Here is a 23,945-nt window from a genome sequence, read left to right on the forward strand (position 1 = left end):
AAGAGACCTTCATACCCCTCAGAGTGCTCTGTGCTCAGGTAGCAGCACTCCAAAGCCCCCCAGGGGAGCAGACCTACCCCTGCTGTTGCCTCGCACCCAGGGGCACCTTCCTCCTCAGGACCACTGGAGCTGCAATTGCAATACTGTGCTCAGGCTTTCTACCAAAGCCTGACTCATGTGAGAACGGAGGTCAAACTGGTTCCTACTGCAATGTGAGCTCCTCTTCGCAGACACTCTTCACCTGCTCCCTGAGTAGTTTTCCAGCAGTAGCATGGGCAGTTTGTGGGAGAGGCACAGCCCCTGTGCTGCCAGGCTTGCCAGCACTGATGAGCAGTGCAGACAAGAGGCATATGCAGTGTTTTCCTCCCCACCAAGCAAAACTCAGAGAGAATGCCTGGAATTGCTGGAGAATGGCACCAGGCAAATGCCTGGCATTTCTCTGCTCCTTTCTCCTGAAGTGACCTCATCAGGCAGATGAAACACAGACTCTGCCCATCCTCACAGCCCTTCTTCCCCTTTTCAACTTGCCCCTTGCCTACCCTGCTATCGAGGCTTCCTCCAGCCCTTTTGCTTCTCCTCCTGCCGGTGTCCCTGTGAGGCTGGTACCCTGCCACAGCTCTGTCATGCTCACCCTGTGCTGCTCACTGGTGTGGCAATGCCAGCGACAAGCAGTGTGAGCAATCTGGCAGTGCAGGCCTAGAGCCTGGCATGGTGGGAGGCCATGCTCAGCATAAGTGCAGAGCCAGCTAGCAGTGTACCAAAACAGTGCTGGGCCTGCAGCATGTAACTAAAGCAGGACACTGGTAGCTATAAACACAGAAAGTTATCTTGGAACAACAGGACATGCACCAGCATCAACAACCTCGTTGTGTCATTAGTAGTTGGACCAATAATCTATGACAGTGCGATGTGTGGTCACTCAGAGGGAACCAATGAAGCTATGCCAACGAGGCACTCCGAGTTTATATAGGTTGTAGAAGTTCCCTTGCTACGCACTTCTGCCTTTCCTTTCTCTTCTTCTTCTATGCTTTACTTTACTGTGCTATACTCGCACCACAGGCCTACAATACTGGAACAATAAAGGAACAATACTCAATCATATTGGTCAGCTGCATTGACTCCAATACCGTCGTCTATACACTGGGACCCACTTCTCCAAAGCCTTTCCCACATCTCTCAGAGTACGAGAGGGCAGCTTCTTCCACATCCGTGGACAGGGGTCTAAGTGTTTGGTTGCCCCCAGAGTCTGACCAAGTACCATCTCCTCTCGCAGGGAGGATGTTTTCCTCCAGAGCTGACCTTTGCCAGCCTTGCAGGAGCATTATCCCTTTATTTTCTGCCTGTAGCTACGATCCACGGCTTGGGCAGTTCCTGCGGGGTGTGCCTTCCTCGTGTGCAGGGTGGGACAGGGTCTGCCTGTGTTTGAAGGCACGTTACAAACACCTACAAAAGGGATTCCGGTGGTGGTTCTCTAGAGGTGGACACCACCTCCCTCTGGAGGCCTTCCCGGGCGGTTCCAACTGCCAGGGCTGCAGCGGAGCTGCTCGCTCCGGGATGGCGGTGGCAGGGGAGGCACAACAGTGTCAGCCTGGCTTAAAGGTAGCCCTTGTCCTCAGAAGAGAGCCAGCACTACACATGAGATCAGCAATCCTCCTCGACACATTCACAGAAGCCAAAGCAATTGTGCTCAAAGCCGCAGTGGAAGGATCTGCTGCCCTGAGGGAGTGACCTCAGGACTAACAGAGCTCTGCCATGGCACAGGGATGCTCTTCCCTAAAACCGTTGCTTCAGCTCCTCTCTTCTTCTGAGAGGCTTTTCGGCTGCTCCCACTCACTGCTTTTGCTACCCGGGGCAGCTCCCCAGACCTCCTGGCAGCTGTGGAAGGTGGAGCTGTGCTGTGCTGGAGCTGTGCTGGGGCTCTGTGCAGAGCAGACCATGCCTGAGGGGGTGCCTCATGCAGACACCGAGCACAAGGCTCGACCCAGGCTACCAGAGTGTTACAGGTAACAAAGCTTGGCCCTCAGCAGCAAGAGCCTGCTCAGGGGTGCAGCCTGGAGAAGGAAGCTTTTCCATGCTGTCAGCATTTGCTGAGTCTCCCCCGCACCAGCAATCAAACCAATGCTCCTGTCTGGATCTCCTTAGAGTCTATGTAAGGCTTTTGTAGGCTCCCCTTCTGCAGGCTCCCCTTCTGCCTCCTTGTTTCAGAGTGATCAGCACACTCTGTCTGCATGGAAATGCTACAACCTGGGAAGACCCAGAGAACACAAACTCCTCAGGCAGTGCCCTGCCAGCTGTCTGACCTGTGCCAGGGCTGGGTGTTTACATCAGCCCAAGCCCACTGGAGAGGCAGCCTGAGGTCCAGCCACAAGCTGAAGAAACAGAATCCCCAGGAGTGAGGGTCTGAGCACCAGACCTGGGGCACCTGCTCAGAAGTCACTGGGGAATGAACTCTTCCACAAATCCTTCTGGAGATGCATTTCTGTGGTGCCCCTTAGAGCACATGGCAAAGATGGCTCATGACGGGAAGAGCTGTTAACAGGCTCCACTGATCCCGACCAACCCAACCCAAAGTGGGATTTTGTCCAGAAATACCACAGACAAGCAAGTGCCTTTCTCTGATGGACCCACAGAGCAAATACTGGGCAACCTCTGCAGCAGTCCAGGGCAAACAAGTGTCCTGGACCCAAGTGAGTGAGTCAGCAAGGAATGCAGTGACAGGATTGTGTCCACGCTGTGCCAGCCAAGCCCTGAACCTTGCCTTTCTTTGCCTGAGGGACAGACAGGATCAATGCATTCATCCCCAGTTCTGCTCTGGATCCATGAGTAGAGAGAACAGCAGTTCTCATTCTGACCAGTGTCCAGCTGTGGTACTCAGATGTGATAAAACCACACCAGAGTGCCCTCAGCAGAGGACTGGGTTGTCAGAATGAGAAACTCCAGCTAAAGAGCCTTTCCATCTTCCCTCTAGAGCAGCCAGCTGCTGCACAGCTTTGATGTGGCACTAGAAAACGAGAGTGTGTGCTGAGCCCTCAGCTCTGCTCTGACCCCTTGGCTCTGCTCTGACCTCTCAGCTCATGCCCAGTCCACCTCCCCACGTTTACCCCCCATCCCACTGTGCTTCACTGCCACACAGTGCCCGAGCCAGTGCCTCTCAGCCCCACCAAGCCTTCCATCCTGCACCCATCAGAGAAGATGCTCACAGCACAGGCGCTGCCCTGTCCCATCAGTGTGAGACAGCCTCCAGTCCCTGCACACTCCAGAGCCCCTTGGGCAGATCTGGTCTTCTTCAAGCAGCTGCTGCCTCTGCTTGGTTGTTTCAAGCTGCTCATCCTGAACCTATCCCAAAAGTCTCCTCCCAGATGCCACAGCAGCAGCTATGTTTTGATGTCATAAGCAGGAGCCTGCCATGGCATCAGCACCCACTGCCACTCCAGGAGCTCTGGGGCAGAGCTGGTGGAGGAGCCCATGCCCTGGGTCTCTGTGCTCAGAACAAAGGGATGAAAAATCCTGCCAGTGTGAAGGCAAAACAAACCTGTTTGGGTCTAGAGCACTCAGCATTGTGGCAGCAGGAGCAAGAGCAGAATTGCACCCAGGCAAAGGAACAGCCACACCAACAGCCACCTCCAGGACCTGGCCCACCTCGCAGCACCTCTTAACGCTGATAAAGCACCAAGTCTGAGAGAGCTGCTGCTCTGTCCAAAAACAGTGCCAGATAAACAGATAAGCAGCAGCCAGGGATAATCCCTCCCTGAGACCGTGGCAGAGAAAGAACTACCCCTGTGCTGCATTATCACCAGAGCAAGGCAGCTCTCACACTGCACCAGCTCCGACTCCCCATTCACTCAGCAATCAAACTTTATCGGCTCAAGGCAATCTAAACATTTAAAGCTGGCAACATCTCAACTACTGCCTTGCTCATTCAGCAAGGAACAGTCAGGTGTCCTCCGAGGAGCAGCCTGAGCTCTCTAATCAGCACAGCACCGAAGAGTGAAGGTTTGCAGCCCACGTGTCTTCCACTACAGTTCAGTGCAGCCACCTCAACTGAGGTGGCTGCAACTGAGACGTGTTCTCTGAGAGCTGCTCTGCCCCCGGGAGCAGATCCTGTCACCCACCAAGACCCTGGCTTCGGATATTTACCTACAGAAGAAAACAATCAACCAAAGCAAGCAAGCAACCAGGCAAAGCAGGAGCCACCAGAACCCCCCAGAGCATGAGAACAAACCCCCTCAAATACCGGCTCACCCTGCCAGGCATGCAGGGCTGCCAGGTATGGAGAGGGGGCATTGCCCTGAATTCTGGGGCTTGGGTATTGAAAATAAATAAATAAAAATAAAAGAAAGAAAGAAAGAAAAAAGAAAAGCAAAGAAAGAGGAGAAGAGCAAGAAGAAAACAGCCCTGTAACAGCAGGAAGCATGAATGAGATGCAGAGATTTGCACACTTGCCTGGAACGCTCCCTACCATTCGTACCCTCATGCAACCCACAAGTGCTCTCCTGCCGGCTTCTCTCTTCTTCCTTTAAGGAAAATTTGTTAGAAATGGGAAGTACCTTTTCCTGGGTCAGGTTCTCTTTCCCCCTTTTTCCCTTCTTTGTTCTTTTTGCTCTTTCCTTTCCCTTTTTTCTTGCTCTCAGACATTCTGCACAAGTGTTTACAGTCTCAGGCAGGGACAGTCCACACCAGATCTATATGCCCCACGACTGCTACTCCAAATGTTACTTGCCAGCTGCAACTTCCGACTGTTCTTATATTGTTTCTGACACAGACAACACCCACCACTGGGTGGAGAAGCAAAACGTTAACCGTTTGCTCACTGCTCCCAGTTGCCTGCGAAGATGCCCCTGGGTTACAGCGGGAGGGCAGGGGGAGCAGTGCTGCAGGCTTGGAGAAGCTCTCTCCAGAGCGCCTTGGGCGCACTGAGTCTGGAGGTGGTTTTCCACTTGATTATTCTGTCTCTGACTGCAAGAAAGTTCTTGAACAGCTTCTGGAGCATCACAGAAGTAAGTGTTCTGGGGAACTGCTGAGGTTCAGACCTCAGTGACACATGGGAGGGAGTGGAGTCTGAAGAAAAGGGTAGCAGCCTGCTCTCATTGTGCTTTGACCCTGCAGAGGGTGAAGTTGGCCTTTCTCTTCACGTTGTTGTTCCCACTTCTAATCAGAGTGACTTCACCTGTCCCTGTTCCTAGCTCTTTGCTGTCCTGCAAGGTCTTTCCAAAAGCCAGGAATAGCTGGAGAGCACTTACCTGCACTTTTTGCATCTGTCCTCCACCTCTGGGAGCTCTAGGTGGTTGATTACATCCATGTCTCATCTGCCTGGGGCTTAACAAGGTCACCCAGGTCCGACTTGTGAGAGTGACTCAGCCCAGTCCCTGTCTGTAGGGCAGGCCATGGTGACACTGCCTCAAAAGTCCATCGGGATCCCCAGCTGAAAAGCCCCAGAGCAGAGCCAAATCATTCCCAGATGCAGCTAAGGGCTTCCAAGGCCCCACAGGGCCATAATGCCTTGAGGCACCGCCTGGCACATTTGATCCAGTATCCATGAATTGAGCCCAGTTCTATGTCGTCCAGAGCAGCACTCCTGCCTGCTGCTGCTGCATCGACACCCAGCACCAACAGAACTCTCAGCCCCCTCGGGATCTTCTCCCAGTGGTTAATCATCCTCATTGTTCCAGATGCCTGCCTGCTCTGAAGTGGAATATCTGTCTTCCCTGTCCAGCCATTGTTTCTTACTCTTGTTTTCTCCTCTAGATGAAAAAGCCCTTCAGCAAGTGGTGTTTTCTCCCATGGAAGGGCTTGCCCACTGTAATCAAGTTATCCCTCAGTCTTTTCTGTTTGATAAGCTAAAGAGATCAGGCTTTTTTCCACTGCCTGCTCTATGGCATTTTCTCCAGCTCAGGGATCATATCTGTGGCTATCCCATTTTGCAATATCCTACTTAAGCTAAGAACACAAAACCCAGGCACTATTCCATTGTCTCTTGTGTAGAGCAGCAAATACAGAGGCAAAATCTCCACTGCCACCCATCCCCAGCCTTTTAACCCTCCAAAGTCACATTTGGGCACTGGGCTTCAGCAGGCAAATCTGTTCCACTGTGTTTCTACTGCAGCTCCCACTGAGTCCCTGCTCTGCCAGGCACAGTGCTCTGCTCTCTGACAAGGAGGAATCTCTTGCTCCTTCACAGCTCCTCTCTCCGTGGTGAGTCTTTATTTTGTTGAGCAGAGCCAATGTGCCAAGCCTCCCAGATTCTCCCTTCCAGCCTCTTCCTTCCCAGTTGAAACTCCCTCAGCCTCTGTGTCACCTTGCTAATTTTATGAGCATGTTCACAACCAGAGTCAAGGGTCGGGGCTGGGCCAGCCTCTCAATGAGTGACAGATGCTCTCCATGAGCCCCTCCCCCTTCCCAAAGGGAAGAGAAAGGGAATAGGGAGAGACACTGATGGGCTGGAAAACTACAACTACTTCAATGGAAATAACAACAACAAAATGAAATATATACAAATAGATACAACCCCAGGATCAAACACAGTCCCCTGATGGTGATTACATCACCAGCACCATTGATGCTGTGGCAGAAGTCCCAGGCTGGACTCAGCAGCAGATGGGAACCAGATTGAGGAGCTGGATTCTGGACTGGATTCAGGAATCAAAGGCAGAATGGAGACTGTCCCTCCCCAGACACCAGCCATGGAAGAAGGGGCTTGACACTTGCAATCCCTCAGCTCTATGTCACAGATTCATAAAACCATAGAAGGGGTTGGGCTGGAAGGAATCTTCAAGATCATCCAGTGCCAACTCCCTGCTATGGGCAGGGACACCTCCCACCAGTCCAGGCTACTCAAGGCCTCATCCAGCCTGGCCTTCAACACCTCCAGGGAGGAAGCAGCCACAGCCTCCCTGGGCAACCTGTGCCGGTGTCTCCCCACCCTCACTATCAAGAATTTCTTCCTCCTCTCCAGTCTCCATCTCCCCTCTCCCAGCTCAAAGCCATTGTTCCTTGTCCTAGCACTGCCAGCCTTTGTCCAAAGTCCCTCCCCAGCTGTCCTGGTTTCCCTTCAGGTACTGGAAGTCTGCTTTGAGGTCATCCTGGAGGCTTCTCTCCTCCAGACTGAACAGCCCCAGGTCTCTCAGCCTGTCCCCACAGGAGAGGTTCTCCAGCTCTCTGATCATCTTGGTGGTCCATGGGATGGAATCCCTTGCTGGTCAGTTTAGGGTCACCTGGATTGTCCACTTCTCCTTTCAGGTGCAGCCTTTCACTTTGTGCTCCCAACATGGTACACAAGATGTGGCAGTGCCCTTGGTCTGCACAGCAAACCTTGGACCACCTAGAAGCCTCGAGTGTTCCCACTGCCATGAGCAGCCATTGCCTGTGCCAACAGGCCCTGCATGTGCCATCACCACTGAGCAGAGACCCAGCTGAGAAGTCAAATCACCTAACAGAACTGACTCTGTTCTGACTCTAACCAGGACACCTAGGCTGCTGGTGACAATGGTCTCACCAGAATCACTCTCAGAGCAGCAGCTGTCTGCCAGCAACGAGTCTGGGTCTGCTCTTCGCTTGTACGTGAGGCTCCCTAGTGAACTCAAACCGCTTCTTGTCCAGCTTGAGCAGAGGACACCACCACACCAAGCACCTTGGATACAGCCTTACCAAAAGCTGAGAGCTAAATGCCTAAGCAGACTTGCTTTGAACTGTCAGGTAAAAGCTGCCCAGCCTCCTGCTGTGGAGCTTGGTTTAACCTCCTCCATGGTTTCTTGGTGACAGGACAGCAGCAGTAGCCCATCAGACTCTCCTCTCCCAGCAGTGACCAGTGAGGATCTCCTAAGTGGGCATTGTGGGTGATGAGCTCCATATGGTTCTTACATGGGTTGGCTCAGGACCATATTGCACTTTGCTAACACATTTCTGGGGTCCCTCAGTCCTGGACCTGAGCTGCACTTGATAGATGATTTCCCTCCAGAGGTCCTCACCCCACAGCCACAGCTGCACTTCTCTTCCTACCTATTTTTCTCTTTTCTAAATTGGTTCATCTGATTCTTGCTTCCAGTTGTTGCTTTCCTTGCTAGGAGGGCTGTTTGCTAAGCTGCGTCTCTTTTCCTCACTCTCAAATTGCAGCTTTCTTGGCCTTTGCCCAAAGAATTCCCAGTTCCTATTCCCATTTTCCTGGGAATGTTTTAACACCCAATCAGCTTCCCTGGGTTTCCCTCAGCCTTGAGGGGGGAAATCAGTTTCCTTGACTCCTCAGCAGTGTCTCACACATACTCATGATGTAGACCCTCATCTACTGGCCCGTAGGAATGAAACCCATCTCAGTCAGTGCCCCCTGCCCACCACCCTCCAATCACTAAGCCAGCACTTCCCAGAGGTGAGGGGGCCCAAGCAGCACTCGCTGATAACTCAGAGTGACTTTGATGTTTCACTGCTAGTGAGAGCTCTCTTACCAGCACATCTCATAAAAAACACATTTCCCTTCCTCCTTTCTTTTATTTTCCATTTCATTTTCACCTTGAAATATCTTTTCCACATGTCCCCTCACACACAGGGTGCCTTTTTTAGCCTCCCCCTGCCACTGCTGCTCTGCCTCAGCTCCAGCAAACCAGTGCCTTCAGCCCTGGTAAAGACACAAAATCAGAGTTTTCCTGGCATCATCATTCCAAAGTGCTTTTGTTTAGCAGAGCTTTGATGCAGTCACCAAGTGCAGCTAAGCCTCTGCCTTACCTTTCTCCAATTAATGAGTAATCAAAGACTCCCTGCAGCTGCTGAGCAGCACTCAGGGGGTGAAGCTGTGCACAGCAGCCCACAGCTCGGCTTCAGCCTCAGGAAATGACAAAGTCTGAGAAACAGAAGTGGTGGTGCCTGGCTTGGCCTCTCTGTCCTGACAGCCTGGGACAGGTGGGGGGAGGAAGCAGCCCCAGCAACACCCGCTAGGGATATGTCTGTGCCTTGGCAGCACCATGGCCTCACCTGTGCAGATTAACTTTTGCCTTGGCAGGTGTACATCTTGTACACCCTGATAGCTCACCCAGCTGGCTGGCCCCTGTCCCAGGGCAGAGATCCACTCCTCCAGATCCACCTTCAGCATCACAGGTGCATGGAATATGCTCCTTCAGTGTGCAGGAGCTAAATCCAGCAGGCACCTTCAGTCGTGATGTGGCTACACCAATGCCATAAAACCTACCACTGGGAAGGGGATTCCAGCTTGGTGTCCCAGGCAGCTCCTCTGGTGGCAGGCAGGTGGCAGGGGCACCTTCATTCTAAGCCAGATTTCAATGTTGATTGCTTTAAGCAGTCTCGTGGGCAGTTCTAACCAAGCCAGCACCTGCCTGTGCTTTTCTAAGTCTTGACAATCCCTGCACCTCTTTAAGCTTCAAACAGAGGTGGGATGTAATGATCCACACTGAGCCGTTCCTCAAGCACATCCAAGCCTGTGACGAGATCCAGCACACTGACTTCACAACACAGCCACACTGCAGGGTGACGTAGCCAGGCAAAGCAGTCTGCCTCTGTGCCACCCTGACCAGCTGGGCTCCTTAACAATCCCCTGATGATCAGATCCCAGACCAGGTTAAAGAGCACCTCCCTACCTCTCCCCTGGCACAGCATCCACTGCAGTCAGCAGCTGTCAAACTGCTTCAGAGGGAAGCTTCAGGTGGGCTTGGTGGAGAGCAGAGCCAGCAGCTGAGAGTCACTGCAGGCTGGCTCAGCAGGGAGGACACCCAGCAGCCTGCTCTCCAGGGCAGGAACGATTCACACAACACCTCCTGGTCTGATGGAGGCTGAGAGCAAGGTGCTGAGCCAGAAGTGTTCCTTGGGACTAGGTGGAAGCCAGGCTGTGATCTCAGCCTGTCCGCGGTGCGCTGCAGAGCACAGGAGCAAGGGCAGTGCACAGGCTCCACAGGGCTCTGCTGATGGAGCAGCCTCGGGAGCACCACCACCCAGATTCAACATGGGGTTGGTTTAACTCTGCTCTCACTGCCATCACCAGGAGGTGGCCAGCAGCTTCTGGGGAACCTCTGAGTCTCATCACAAGGTCCATCCTACAGCTGTCTGTGGAGCCAACCCCAACCTGATTGTATACAGAAGATCTTACATGCTTGGTCCAGAGAAGCAGAGCAAAAGCAGACACTGCAGGCCCAGATCTGCCAGCATCCCTTTGGCTTAGCAAGGCAGTCTTCTGGACACCCTTTCACAGAATCACAGAATGTTAGGGGGTGTCAGGGACCTCTGGAGATCACCCAGTCCAACCCCCCTGCCAGAGCACCTTGAGTAGGCCACACAGCAAGGTGTCCAGGTGGGTTTGGAAAGTCTCCAGAGGAGACTCCACAACCACTCTGGGCAGCATGCTCCAGGGCTCTGTCCATGACCCTGCTCCTACACAAGACTGAAGGCTGGCAGGCTGGCAGTGTGAGAGCAGCACAGCTCAGCTCCTGACTCACCTGGAGCTGGAGATATGAAGAACCTTTCCAGCAGGTTCCCTGACACAACACTGTTCCAAAGCAGCACACCTCCAGGGTGAAAAGCAGATCATAGAATCATACAGATCCTGAGGCTTATCTCCTCATGGCAAGCATCTTGTTCTTGAAGGGAAGATAGGATCACAGAATCGATTTGGTTGGGAAAAGACCTTAAGATCATGGAGTCCACCTCTTCTCCAGCTCTATCAAGGCTGGTGCTAAACCATGTCCCTCAGCACCACATCTCTGTCTTTGAAACACCTCCAGGGGAGCCTGTGCCACTCTTTGAGTACCCTTTGAGTGAAGAAGTTTCTTCTCATATCCAACCTAAACCTCCCCTGGGGCAACTTGAGCACATTTCTTCTCATCCTGTCACTTGAGAAGAGACAGAATCACAGAGCACACACAGTTGGCAGAGCCTTCCAAGCTCAGCCACTCCAACCCTCCACCCAGCACTGCAGGCTCAGCACCAAACTATGTCCCTAAGCACCAGGCCCACAGCTGCTGGAACACCCCCAGGGATGCTGACTCCAGCACTGCCCTGAGCAACCTCTTCCAATGTCTGAGAGCCCTTCCAGGGCAGAAATATTTCCTGAGCTCCAGCCTCAGCCTCCCTTGGGGCAGCTTGGAACCATTCCCTCTGCTTCTGCCCCTTGCCACCAAGGAGCAGAAGCTGCCCCCTCCTCACTCCAACCTCCCTTCAGGGAGCTAACCAACCCCCACCTGGCTCCAGCCTCCTTGCAGAGAGCTGTAAGACCCAGAAGGTCTCCCCTGAGCCTCTTTTTCTCCAGAACAATCCATGGCAGTCCCAGATGTGGGCACTTGCTGGCTCATCAGCTCAACAAAAGCTGTGCTATAGGTCTGTCTGCTGGGACCAGCTGGGAAAGGCATTTTGAACTTGGAAACACATTCCTTCTTCTTGCACCTCCTGCTGCCACATCTTCTGTTGCCATGCAGGAAACAGGGAACGGCACACTAGACCAGCTGTTTCTTTGCCCAGTAAGGGCTCTGCTGAGTTCCCTCTGCTTATCACCTCTGCTGCATCTCCCCACACTCCTGTTGCATGCTCCCAAGCCCAGCCTCAGCCCTCACTGTGCCTTCAAACACAACTCCAGGGGCAGGCCTGTGGGTCCCTGCTCAGGATGTGACCCAGCCAGGCCAAGGCAGGCATTTCACACTGCAGCTTCTTTCCTTTTTCATCCTCAGGGGATGAAATCCTCACCCTGCTCTGGTGTATCATGCTGCAGTCCTGTCTCATGCCCACACTCATTTTTTGCTCACAGAAGTGAGTGTGTGTTAGCAACTCTTCCTGAAACCCAGCTGAATTTGCTCCTGAAAGGAGGCAGCAGGCAAGGAAGCCAGTGCCCTGAAGATGACCTCTCCCCACTCCTGCCACATTCAGCAAGTCATCTCGGGGGCACTGAAGACAGCAGGCGTGTTTCCAGTTTAAAAATACCTTTCCCAACTTGCAGCAGACAGACCTATAGCACAGCTTTTGTTGAGCTGATGAGCCAGCAAGTGCCCACATCTAGGACTGCCATGGATTGCTCTGCAGAAAAGGAGGCTCAGGGGAGACCTTCTGGCCCTCTACAGCTCTGCCAGCTTAGATCAGTCCCAGACTTCTCATGCTCAGTGTGGGCCAGAAGCAAGGCTAGGCAAGGGTCCACTGCTGGAGGAGTGCTAAGGGCTGTCTCTGAGGGGGCCTCACACAGGTGCCCTTTGATGTTTAGGTGCCCTGAGACACTGTGCCCTGGGTGCTCCTGGCTCATCCCAGCTGTGACAGACAGTGCTGTGCTTGGGCACTGGCTTTGCATTGGAAGCAGCAGCACCGAGGGCTTGTGCGTGACCCAACCTCAGCTGATGGGCTTCAGTGGGCTCTGAATACCAGACTTATCCTTTCCTTCTCACCAACCGAATCCTCAAGGCTGCTCTGAACAAGCCTGCTCTGAGCCAGTTGAAACTCACCAATCTGTCTGAGGCAGCTCCAGTGAAGTTATTGTGTCCATACCCACAAGCAAGCTCTGGCATCTCCCAAACAGAAGATAACTCCCTGCTGTGCCAGGCACAGCAGCCCTCACAGCCTTTGAAATGCTCCTGGACAGCTAGAGACATCTCCCCTTTCCTTCCAATCTTCCTCTGCATTTCCATTTCCTCCTCCTGCCCTTGCCATCAACAGCCACTTTCACATGAAACCAGCAAGCAGGGTGTCCTCCTCTCACACCTCCCTCCTGAGCCTTCCCAGCACAGCTGGCCACAAAAGGCTAGGAAATTTCATGGAAAATTCCATGGATTCTTACAGCCTCCTTTCTCTAGATAGAGCTCTGCTGAAGTGCTGAAGGCCCCAGCAGGTTACAGCCTCCTACAAAGAAATCAGAAAGTTGCTTTTAGGAATGTTTACATTGAAGTGATAGCACTAAGCATCTCTCCCTCAGCCCTTCTCCTGCTCACAGGGTCAGTCTTGTGCTGGAGGAGTGGAAGCAGAGGCAAAGCCCATGCATTTGTGGACCCTGTGATGAGAAGCACTCGAACAGCTCAGCTGCTTGCGAGAGTCACCCTCTGTAAGAACTGTGCCAGACCCCTCACAACCTAGAGCAGTCCCCAGGAGGTACTGCTCACGTGGAATCCCTTCAGCTTGTGCCTCCCCTGACCCACCCTTCTCCCTCCCTGTCACAGCATCCATCCACTCCTCAGCCCAACAGCCCAAAGGCTGCTGCTCAGACCCAGGGAATGTCCTACAGAGACAAAATGCAGCCACAATGTGGCCAGGACAGAGAAGGGACATTTGATGTTTTAGTTCCCCCCTTTAAAAGGAGAACTTAGAGGTTGTACAGGAGAAACTGAGACCAGTTGAGCAACAACAACCAGAAGCTGCTCCTGTAGTTTAGTTGGACTTGATGATCTCAGAGGTCTCTTCCCAACCTGGCTGATTCTGTGGTTCTCTGATCTTAGGCTGCATGCAGGATATCTGAGATGGGTAAGAGCTCACAAGGCTCCATGGAGCTCACAAGGCTCCTTGGAGCAAGACAATTCTCTGGCTCATCTCACCATGGGCCCTGCTCAACTCTGGTTCTGTGCAAGCACCAGGGAGTGCAGGTGCAAGATCCTCCCAGGGACATCCCCACCAGATCTCATGATGGGGAGAGACTCTGCAAGCACCTCGACTGAGACACCAGAGCTCTGCCTTACACAGCTGCTAAAAACACAATCAGAGACTCCATCTCCACTGAAATTAGAGGTTTCTTCCCCAGAATGCTGTTGTGGAACCTTGAAAGCCAAAGCAGAGCAGATACAGCACCACTGACTGCAGCGCTGTGGGTGGGGAGCGTGATCAGAGGGATGAGCACATTAGGCAGGGCAGATGCTGTTCTATGCTGTATCTGCCTGGTTAAAATGTGCCTGAAGCAACAGGAAAATGGTATCTGCTGCCTTTGATTCCATGGAGGAGACGCTGTGAGCTAACCCTGGTGAGCAGCTAAGCACTGCACAGCTGCTTGCTGACTCCCTCCCAATGGGATGGGGGAAGGGGGAAAGAAAAATAAAAGCAAGAAAACTTGGAAGTCAAGGTAAACCCAAACAATAATCACAACAATCACAATGATGAAGGATAAGTAGAAGAATCACAGAATTGTAGAATGGTTTGGGTTGGAAAAGGCCTTTGAACTCATCCAGCCCAAGCCTCAACCCAACTCCACCATGGTCACCAAACCATGGCCCCAGGTGCCATGGCCACACAGTTCTGGACCACCTCCAGGCATGGGGACTCCACCACCTCGCTGGGCAGCCTGTGCCAGTCCCTGACCACTCTGGCAGCAAAGACATTTTTCCTCCTCTCCAGCCTGAGCCTCCCCTGGCACAATTTCAGGACATTTCCTCTCCTCTCACCTGAGAGTGGGGAGCAGAGCCCAAGCCCCAGCTCACTGCAGCCTCCTCTCAGGGAGCTGCAGAGAACAATGAGGTCTTCCTCAGACTCTTCTGCTCTAGACTGTACACCCCCAGGTCCCCCCAGCTGCTCCTCCCCAGCCCTGCTCTCCAGACCCTTCCCCACCTTTGCTGTCCTTCTCTGGACCTCCTCCAGCAGAAAGAGAGAAGGAAACAGACAAAAGTGATGCAGAGGCCATCACTGACCACCTCCCACAGCAGCCTGAAGGGCAGGCAGTGCCCAAGCCCAAACCAGCTCCCATTTGGCTGTTGGATATCGCTCTGTGTGGGCTGGGACCTCTCTGCCCAGGTCATCTGTCTGGTTGTGTTCCCTCACAACCCACTGCACACCCCCCAGTTCATTCCCTGGAGAGGCAGTGAGGACCTGAGGAGGCTGTGAAACTGTGCCACGGCTTCTAGCATAGGTTACAACCCCAGCCTGGGTCACAGGTCTACACAGTATCAGTATCACAGTATCACTAAGGTTGGAAAAGACCTCAAAGATCATCAAGTCCAACCTGTCACCACAGACCCCATGACTAGACCATGGCACCAAGTGCCACGTCCAATCCCCTCTCGAACACCTCCAGGGATGGTGACTCCACCACCTCCCTGGGCAGCACATTCCAATGGCAAACAACTCTCTCTGGGAAGAACTTTCTCCTCACCTCCAGCCTAAACTTCCCCTGGCACAGCTTGAGACTGTGTCCTCTTGTTCTGGTGCTGGTTGCCTGGGAGAAGAGACCAACCCCCACCTGGCTACAACCACCCTTCAGGTAGTTGTAGAGGGCAATGAGGTCACCCCTGAGCCTCCTCTTCTCCAGGCTAAACAATCCCAGCTCCCTCAGCCTCTCCTCACAGGGCTGTGCTCAAGGCCTCTCCCCAGCCTTGTTGCCCTTCTCTGGACACGTTCAAGTGTCTCGATGTCCTTCTTAAACTGAGGGGCCCAGAACTGGACACAGAGGCTGCCATGAAGAAAATCAACTCTGTCTTTGCCAGGCCCAGGACAGAAGGGCATCAAAGAGTTCACTCAGGGAGATGTTCTCAAAGGTGTTCACATCACCTCCCTGGGCAGAGTCTGCTGGCAATGACACTGCAGCCATCTGCACCATTGCATGCTTCAGGTGGCCAGGGGACAGCAACAGAGCAGGGCCACAGCTGACAGCTCTGCTCCTCCTGTAGCTGGACAGCTGAAGCTTCTGCAGTTGTCTCTGCCCATGGGAGAGAAGAAAAGGGGAGCCCAGGCAGCTGTGAGGCTGGTGACACACTCTCCCTGGGCAGGGACCAGAGGAGACAGAAAGCAGAGGGATTCTCCAGGATCTGTGGGGATGATGGCAGTGAGGGGATCCCTGGTGATTCCCAGAACTGACTCAGCATGGCAAGACCTGAGCTGACAGCAGCAGCTGCTCAGCTAAGTGAGATCAGCCTGAAGGGACTGTAAGCCGCCCTCTGACCCACAGGGACATGGGGCAGAAAACCTGTGCTTTGCTCTAGGCTGTCTTTGGACTGTGCAGTGAGCTTTCTCTTTGCAGAACTTCTCTAATCCAGAAGCAGAAAAGCCTGGGGCAATGGCTTGCAGCTTTGCAGCAGGGAAGAAGCAGCAGCAGATCTGTATCATTATTTTTGTCCTCCCCACCAGGTTGCATCTTGTGCAGGTGTGAGGGCACAAAGCAGCCGGGGAGCTGTCTCCAGGCTTTGACTCACTTCTCACTAGCACCAAATGTATTTGACTCCTGCTCTTCACCAGCCAGCCCACCCTGGGGCACTGCCAATCCACCTCTGCCTTGTTCAGTAATGCACAGTGGAGGCCACAGCTGGCCCAAGAAATTGCCACCTTCTGCCACCTCTCACCTCGGACTCCTGGGAGCAGGGTGCTGAGCACCCTCCCAGCAGAGCCTGCTGCTGGCTGCTGAGCTGCCTGCACAGCCAGGGCGCTCTCAGAGCTGCTGCTTTCCAAAGAGCTCCTTCTCATTACATAATTCTGCCTGTAATTGCTCTTGCCCAAAGGTATGAGCTGTGCTTCTCACAGATTACAATCAAGATTACCCCTCTCTGCTGGCTGTCCAACCTCTGTCCTACCTGGGACTCTCTGCTCTCTCATACAAAGCCCAGCACAGGAGGTTTCCACACCAGTCCCCTCCCATTACCACCATCCCGTTGGGTGCTGGGGGAAGTGACTGTGATCCTGGGCAGCATTTCCCCTTGCCAGACAAGTGCTCAGCAGGGCCGCTGCTGCCTCCACCAGCCCTTCCCCCCTCTCCCAGCTGTGCTGGTAACTGGCACTCCAGTCTGCAGCAAGGTCGCTGCCGCCCCCCGCTGCCCCTCAGCCCCTGATGGTGTCATCACGCAGCCATAGCCTGTCTGCTACAATCCATTTCTCCTACTCCCCTGTGGTGCTGGTTGCTTACAATGCTCATTATTCCTCTAAGTGTTTGCAGACCTTCACCCTCCATCACACTTCCACAAACTGCAGCTCTGTTAGCAAGGGAACAATTCCTGAAGTCCTCGCAGACATCGCACTCATCTGCTCAGCTTCTGCCTCCTTTCTGGGCAGGAGCAGACCTGGCCCTGTCTCCAGGCTGGCTCAGGCTCCTCTGCTGCCTCAGCTCAGAGGTGCCTTTGCTCTGGACTCTCTCATGAGCAGCTTGCTCCTCTGCAGGCTCCTGAGGCCAGGCTGGGAAGTCTGCTCTCACCCATGCCTCACCTCCTCTTTGGGTCCTGACTACTGCCTCTGCTCAGCCCCATCCCACAAGTTCTTTGCTTCCTGCAGCGTTTCTGCTGATGCCAGACTCATCTGGCTGTGCAGTCCAGCAGCAGCTAAGGCCTGCTCTTCAGGCACAGCTTGCTGCCACAAGCACATGCTAGGGCCGAGCTTGGAGTACCCAGCCCCCAGCAGAAGGAACCTCCAGCCCCCAGCAGAAGGAACCTCCAGCCCCCACCCACTGCTTTCATCTGCATGATGTGGCCAGCAGCATGCTGGGACAAGCTCAGCACCAGGCCACCCTTGTCCCAGGCTGGACTTCTGAGCTGGAGAAGGGCAAATGGCCAGCTGGAGATCCTCATACACTGCATGGTGTCACAGCAGATGTGAGCCACTGTTTTTTGGGGACAGGGCACTAGATACAGGCTGGATACAGAAGGTCTGGACCAAGCACCAAGTTCCCTGGGACTGCAGCTCCTTTGAAGTTATGTTAGAGGTGGGTGACAGCTGCAGAAGGCAAGGCCAGGCCAGGCTGCTGTAAGCCAGCAGTGGGTTTGGGGAGGGGGCTGGAGCACAAAGTGTGGTCCATTGTCCCACACTTAACACGTCAGCAGATTTCCAGGTGCTGAGAAGCAGTTTTTCAGGGAATTTCCCTCCCTGCAGAGAAGAAGAATCAGAGGAGAGCCTCACCCTGTGCCATTATCACCACAGCAGGAGTGGGAGCCCAAGAGCCAGCAGCTGTTTGCTGGCTGAGAGCTGGTCACAACCCTTTGGATCAGAGGCACTGTACGTTAGGGCACCACTCAAACCCCTCATCCTCACATGGAAACTTCAGGGAAGGCCTGGGACATCATCAAAGACCTAGGAGTGATGGGCAGTGGCAGTGCCCTGACACAGCAGCTCCTGGATGCCTCTGGGGAGGTGCAGCAACAGCAGCCCCTTGCCAGCAGTGCCTGCTGCCAGAGGGACCTGCCTCTCACCTACAGCCAGTGCAAACTCTCGAGAGCTGCTGGGAGCTGAGGCAGCTTTTAGGATAGGCAAGGCAATGCTTAGGCTTGGTGACAATACTTAATTGGGTTGGTCCTTAGCTTTAGTCCACATGTTCAGCTTCCCTTCCTGGCCTATCCCTGCCCCTGTCTTTGCCCTTTCCTAGCATCAGATTCTCAGTTTCTCTTCAACCTGCTGGTTCTTCTCCCTCATGTTTCCCCTCCCAGCTCCAAGCAGCCAGCTTGGTCCTTTGACACTCATGTGCTGAGTAACCACCAAGGCTGCAGGCACAGAAGCGCTCCCGTGACTGACGCATCCACACAGTCAGGAACCGATCACAGAATCATACAATCATAGAATCAATAAGGTTGGAAAAGACCTCAAAGGTCATCAAGTCCAACCTGTCACCCAACACCTCATGACTACTAAACCATGGTTCCAAGTGCCACATCCAATCCCCTCTGGAACACCTCCAGGGCTGGGGACTCCATCACCTCCCTGGGCAGCACATCCCAATGGCCAACAACTCTCTCTAGGAAGAACTTTCTCCTCACCTCCAGCCTAAACCTCCCCTGGCACAGCTTGAGACTGTGTCCTCTTGTTCTGCTGCTGGTTGCCAACCCCTTCCTGGCTACAACCACCCTTCAGGTAGTTGTAGACAGCAATAACGTCTCCCCTGAGCCTCCTCGTCTCCAGGCACCCCTTGGGAGAGCTGGGGAGGGCTGGGCAAAGCAGGTCCCAGACACAGAACCACTGAAGAACAGGGGGTGGAAGGGACCTCTAGAGACCACTGGGTCCAACCCACAGCTGCCAGAAGCACATCACACTCTGCACCTTGTCTCCCAGAAGAGCTCCCAGTGCTGAATTGTCCTCACCAATACCTAAGTTACCTCTGGACACTTGTGTCCTACCACAGTTCCTTGGTAAGCCACCCCCAGAAGACACCAAGTGACACCCAGACACACACAGGTGCAATCTTGCTGACATGCCAAGTGTGATCAGCCCTGCAGCTACTTCTCTTCATGTCCCCCTACCCATCTCAGGTTGCCACCATCCCTTCTGCACCACAGCCAAGCTGCCTTCCTCGGGGGTCCCTGGGAGCAGCACTGCTGGGACAGTTGTGCATTGTGGATCCCAGCTCAGCAAGGGTTAGCAGAGCACAGAGCAGCAGGGCTGGTCATGCAACGGGCAGGTTCTGATGAGCCATGGTGGTCAGCTGGCACATCACTGATCTCTTCCTCTCTGCCAGAAACAGTGGACTCCTCAAGCAGCATCAGACCCATGCAGCAGACCACTGCTAATGGCAACAGTCCCAGGTGGATCATAAAATGGGAAGGGACCTCTGGAGATTATTTGGTCCAAACCCCATCCCCACTAATGAAGGGACAGCTAGATCAGGGCACACAGGAACACATCCAGGTGGGTTTAGAAGATCTTCAGAGAAGGAGACTCCACAACCTTTCTGGGCAGCCTGCTCCAGGCCTCCAGCACCCTTACGCCAAAGAAGTTTCTCCTTAAGTTCAGATGAAGTCTCCTGTCTTCTAGTTTGTGCCCAGGGTCCCTTGTCTGATCACCATTGACAAGAGTCCAGCCACAGCCTCTTGGCCTCCAACCTTTACCTATTGGTAAGCATTGAGAGAATCCCCGCTCAGGCTGCTCTTCTCCAGGCTAACCAGCCCCAGGTCAGCCACTCTTCATCACACAGATGTTCCAGACCCTCCATCATCCTCACAGCCTCTGTCCCTGTCCTTCTCGATCTGGGGAGCCCAGACCTGGACACAATACTCCAGGTGAGGCCTCACCAAGGCAGAGTGAGAGACCTTCCCCTCAGCCTGCTGGCCACACTCTTCTCAATGCACCCCAGGATGCCCTTGGCCCTCCTGGCCACAAGGGCACATTGCTGTCCCACGGGGAACTTCTTGTCCCCCTGCACTCCCAGGTCCTTCTCCACAGAGCTGCTCTCCAGCAGGTCCCCCCTCACCTGCACTGCTGCAGGAGGTTGTTCCTCGCCAGGGGCAGGACTCTGCACTTGCCCTTGGTGAACTTGGTGAGGTTCACCTCTGCCCAACTCTCCATCCTGTCCAGGTCACCCCTGACAGGTTGTCAGCCACCCCTCCCAGTTTGGTGCCATCAGCAAACTGGCTGCAGCTGCACTCTGTGCCTTCATCCAGGTGGTTGATGAAGAGGTTGAACAAGGCTGGAGCCAGCCCTGACCCCTGGGGAACACCACTAGCTACAGGCCTCCAACTAGCCCCTGCACCACTGATCACAGCCCTCTGTGCTCTGTCCTTCAGCCAGCTCTCAACGCACCTCAGTGTCCACTCGAACCCACACCTGCTTGCCCATGAGGACCCCAGGGGAGACAGTGTCCAGAGCCTTGTTGATGTCCAGGTGGACACCATCCACTGCTCTCCCCACATCCACCCAGCTGCTCACACCAGCGACAACCCAGGGAAAGGGCTTAGGAGAGCTGTAAAGGAGCTTTCTACAAGACTAAGCTGGAGTTTACTGCAGAGCTGCCTGCCCTGGGCAGTCTGGCCCTAGGTGACACTCAAAGAACACTGTAGCCAGGCTCCATTTCCATTGGAGCTGCCATGCAGCCTTTGGCTTATTTGCCTGATGCCACAGACAGGACGTGCAAAAGGAGCTGTCACAGCTGGTGGTCATGGTAACAGCCCAGGTGTGCTCCTAAGCCTCACACAGGGTTACCTCTGGCAGGGTATTCCACAAGAGAAGGAGAATGTTTCTGTAAAGCTCAGCTCTAACCATCTTCCTCCTGGACGCTTGTGAAAGAGGCTCCCCCGTGGGAGCCTGGTGCTCTGTCCTGTCATGCAGTCTAGACACTTCATAAAGCAGACTCTGCTTTTACTGCCCTGGCTTCCTCCTGAAAGCCAAGGGTGGGTGAGACACCAGAATAGAGGAGAATACACAGAACAAGACCATTCTGACACCATTTGGTCAGCTCAGCTGCAGATCTCAGCAGAGAGCTAATGGAGGAGAACGACCACACTGCTCAGGCAGACAGCCTCCTCCTGCCTCCTCTAATGACAGCTCAGCTGCTTTTGGAGCTACCCCCTGCAGATATTAAAGCTGAGAAAAAGCCTTCTACCAGCAAACCACACAAAACAAAGGTTTTTTTCTGGAATGTCCTGTCAGGGAGCAGGGTCAGCTTCGCTTCTCAGAACTAGGCTGAGGGCTCAGGCTGCACAGCACTCCCAGATACACCTGGGTGACTCCTACACTGCCAATAAATTCCCTGCAGACCCAGCTAGCCCTTCCTGTTTGGGAAATGCTCCTCAGCTGATCTTACCAGCCAAAGATGACAACCAGGTTTATAAACATCTCCTGAAGAGTTTACAGGAAGAAGTGTCAGGCTCTGACGCAGGCCAAGCTCTGCATGATGTCCACGCAGTCACACAGTTGCCACTAGCATGCACAGCAGCCCCTGGGCTGCCCCTGCCCAGACCAGGTAAGAGCCCCAGGGGGAGAGAGCAGGCAAGAGAGACTCAGACACACCAGGAGGACCTGCTCCTGTGCTTCTAATGGGGCCAGCCTGGCTGCCCCGCTGGCACCACTTCAATCTGCCAGAGCAAAGTGGCATCCTGCACTTGGGCAGCTCTCTGCTCAGGGTGCCCTGGTAAGGCTGCACCTGCAGCTTTGTGTCCAGATCTGGGCTCCCCACTTCAAGAGGGACAGTCTTGGGGAGAGTCCAAGAGAAGGCCACAGGGATGCTAACAGGAGTGAAGCATCTCTCTTACAAGTTCCCCGTGGGACAGCAATGTGCCCTTGTGGCCAGGAGGGCCAAGGGCATCCTGGGGTGCATTGAGAAGAGTGTGGCCAGCAGGCTGAGGGGAAGGTCTCTCACTCTGCCTTGGTGAGGCCTCACCTGGAGTATTGTGTCCAGGTCTGGGCTCCCCAGATCGAGAAGGACAGGGACAGAGGCTGTGAGGATGATGGAGGGTCTGGAACATCTGTGTGATGAAGAGTGGCTGACCTGGGGCTGGTTAGCCTGGAGAAGAGCAGCCTGAGCGGGGATTCTCTCAATGCTTACCAATAGGTAAAGGTTGGAGGCCAAGAGGCTGTGGCTGGACTCTTGTCAATGGTGATCAGACAAGGGACCCTGGGCACAAACTAGAAGACAGGAGACTTCATCTGAACTTAAGGAGAAACTTCTTTGGCGTAAGGGTGCTGAAGGCCTGGAGCAGGCTGCCCAGAAAGGTTGTAGAGTCTTATTCTCTGGAGGCTTTCCAAACCTACCTGGATGTGTTCCTGTGTGCCCTGATTTAGCTGTACCTGTGTTTGTAGTGGGGTTGGACTGGATGATTTCCAGAGGTACCTTCCAACCCCTGCTGCTCTATGATTCTGTGTAAGTTCCAGCAGTTTCCCTAGCCCCCAACCACAGCCTCATCAATGCTGACCTACAGCTCTGGCCAAAGTGATGCTCCTTAGCTGGAGGAGACAGGCAAGAGCCCAGGCAACCTTGTTTGTTCTTTGCCAGCGGGCTGTCTTGGATCCAGCCTCTGATACACTGTAGAGAAAGAAGCTGCCTGATCTCCAGGGGCCTCACCCAACCTCAAGGGAAGTTGCTCGAGAGAAGTCCTTTGCAGTGCCCCTCCTTGAGTGCAGCTCAAAGTGAAGCAAGCAGGAGGGACCCCTCAGGAGAGGGCCAGGGTCTCAACTGAGAGCCTGAGTCACCACTGCTGTGCTCCAGGTGCTCCTGCCGTGACAAAGTGCTGCATAAGGACTGAGAAGAGCTGTGATGTGGTGGGTTGAAACTGGTCCCCCAACAGAAAAGGACCAGAGCAGCTCAGCTGAATGCAACTGAAGCTATACTTACAAGCAAAGCTGCAATCTAAATATGAAATGCAATGAATGTGTACAAAATAGACAATATTTACTTATGTGTGCAAGTTATAAACAGCACAAGAATTCCCCTGGACAAACCAGGGGGCTATCAATAGCTTCCCCCTCCCTGCTCCCTTCCCTCCCTCCTGCACTTAGAATCATAGAATCAACTAGGTTGGCAGAGACCTCCAAGATCCTCCAGTCCATCCTATCAACCAGCCCTATCCAGTCAGCTAGACCATGGCACTAAGTGCCTCATCCAGGCTTTTCTTCAAGATCTCCAGGGACTAGAGAAAGAGCAGAGGGTTGTTTGTTAATACTCAGCCACAACAAAGCAATGCAGCCAAGGTCAGCAAAGCCAGAAGGAGCCAGAGCTGGCATCTGCCAGAGTGAGGAAGGGTAGTGTACAAAAATAACTTCCATGGTAGGTGTCTGTCCAAAGAGGTTATTCAGACCTTATCATTATTTTCCTTTTCCCATCCCATAGTAATTTCTTTGCATTCTGTTGTTTTCTGTTCAAGATCTGTGGAAAGTTTTCTGGGCACAGCCTAAAACTACCACAGGACCACATGCTGGTACAGCAGAGATGAAAAAGGCATGAGGCAGTGCCTGCATCTGCTATGGTGCACGCTGTTCTATGGCACCCATTGCCACCCCTCCTGATGGAAGAGTCTTTGTCTCAGAGACTCCTGCCCCATCAGGTAGATGGACACACAGATCAGCTCTTCCTCCCTAAAGCACACAAGCAGAGGGAGCAGAATTTCTGCCAGAGCAACAAGTTTTGATCCCATTGGGAGGTTTCCTCCCACTTGTGGGGACAGAATTCTTTCTCTTCCCACCATTCCCAGTCAGAGTCTTTGCTTTAGGACTCTGAAACTCTTTGGTCTACCACACAGAAATGGTTTTCCTGCCTCCTGTGCCACAGTGCAAGGAGGATGACCTGCTCTGGCACTCATCTGACACGGAGTAGCAAGCCATGGAGATGCTTCTCACATCTGCCTCTCTTCACAGCAGGGCCAGGAGGTTCTGCTGCTCTGTGATGAACC

General features: G+C 53.7%; 1 protein-coding gene across 6 annotated transcripts in view; it reads right to left on the reverse strand.

Moving 5' to 3' along the window:
* Positions 1-23,945, reverse strand: part of NRG2 (neuregulin 2) — a 228,914-nt gene that overhangs the window by 98,798 nt on the left and 106,171 nt on the right. Inside the window, exon 1 of one of the 6 annotated variants that reach the window (XM_068165700.1) lies at positions 4,548-4,788. The exons of the other annotated variants lie outside the window; for them this stretch is intronic. Within the exon in view, the coding sequence (XP_068021801.1) occupies positions 4,548-4,635 (88 nt within the window). The 5' untranslated portion in view covers positions 4,636-4,788. Of the gene's footprint in view, positions 1-4,547; positions 4,789-23,945 lie in introns of those variants that run through there. 6 annotated transcript variants of the gene reach the window in all.

Source organism: Melanerpes formicivorus, unplaced genomic scaffold (genome assembly GCF_026170545.1).
Source record: "Melanerpes formicivorus ecotype bairdi unplaced genomic scaffold, bMelFor1.0.p_v2 SCAF_91, whole genome shotgun sequence".
Lineage (NCBI taxonomy): Eukaryota > Metazoa > Chordata > Aves > Piciformes > Picidae > Melanerpes > Melanerpes formicivorus.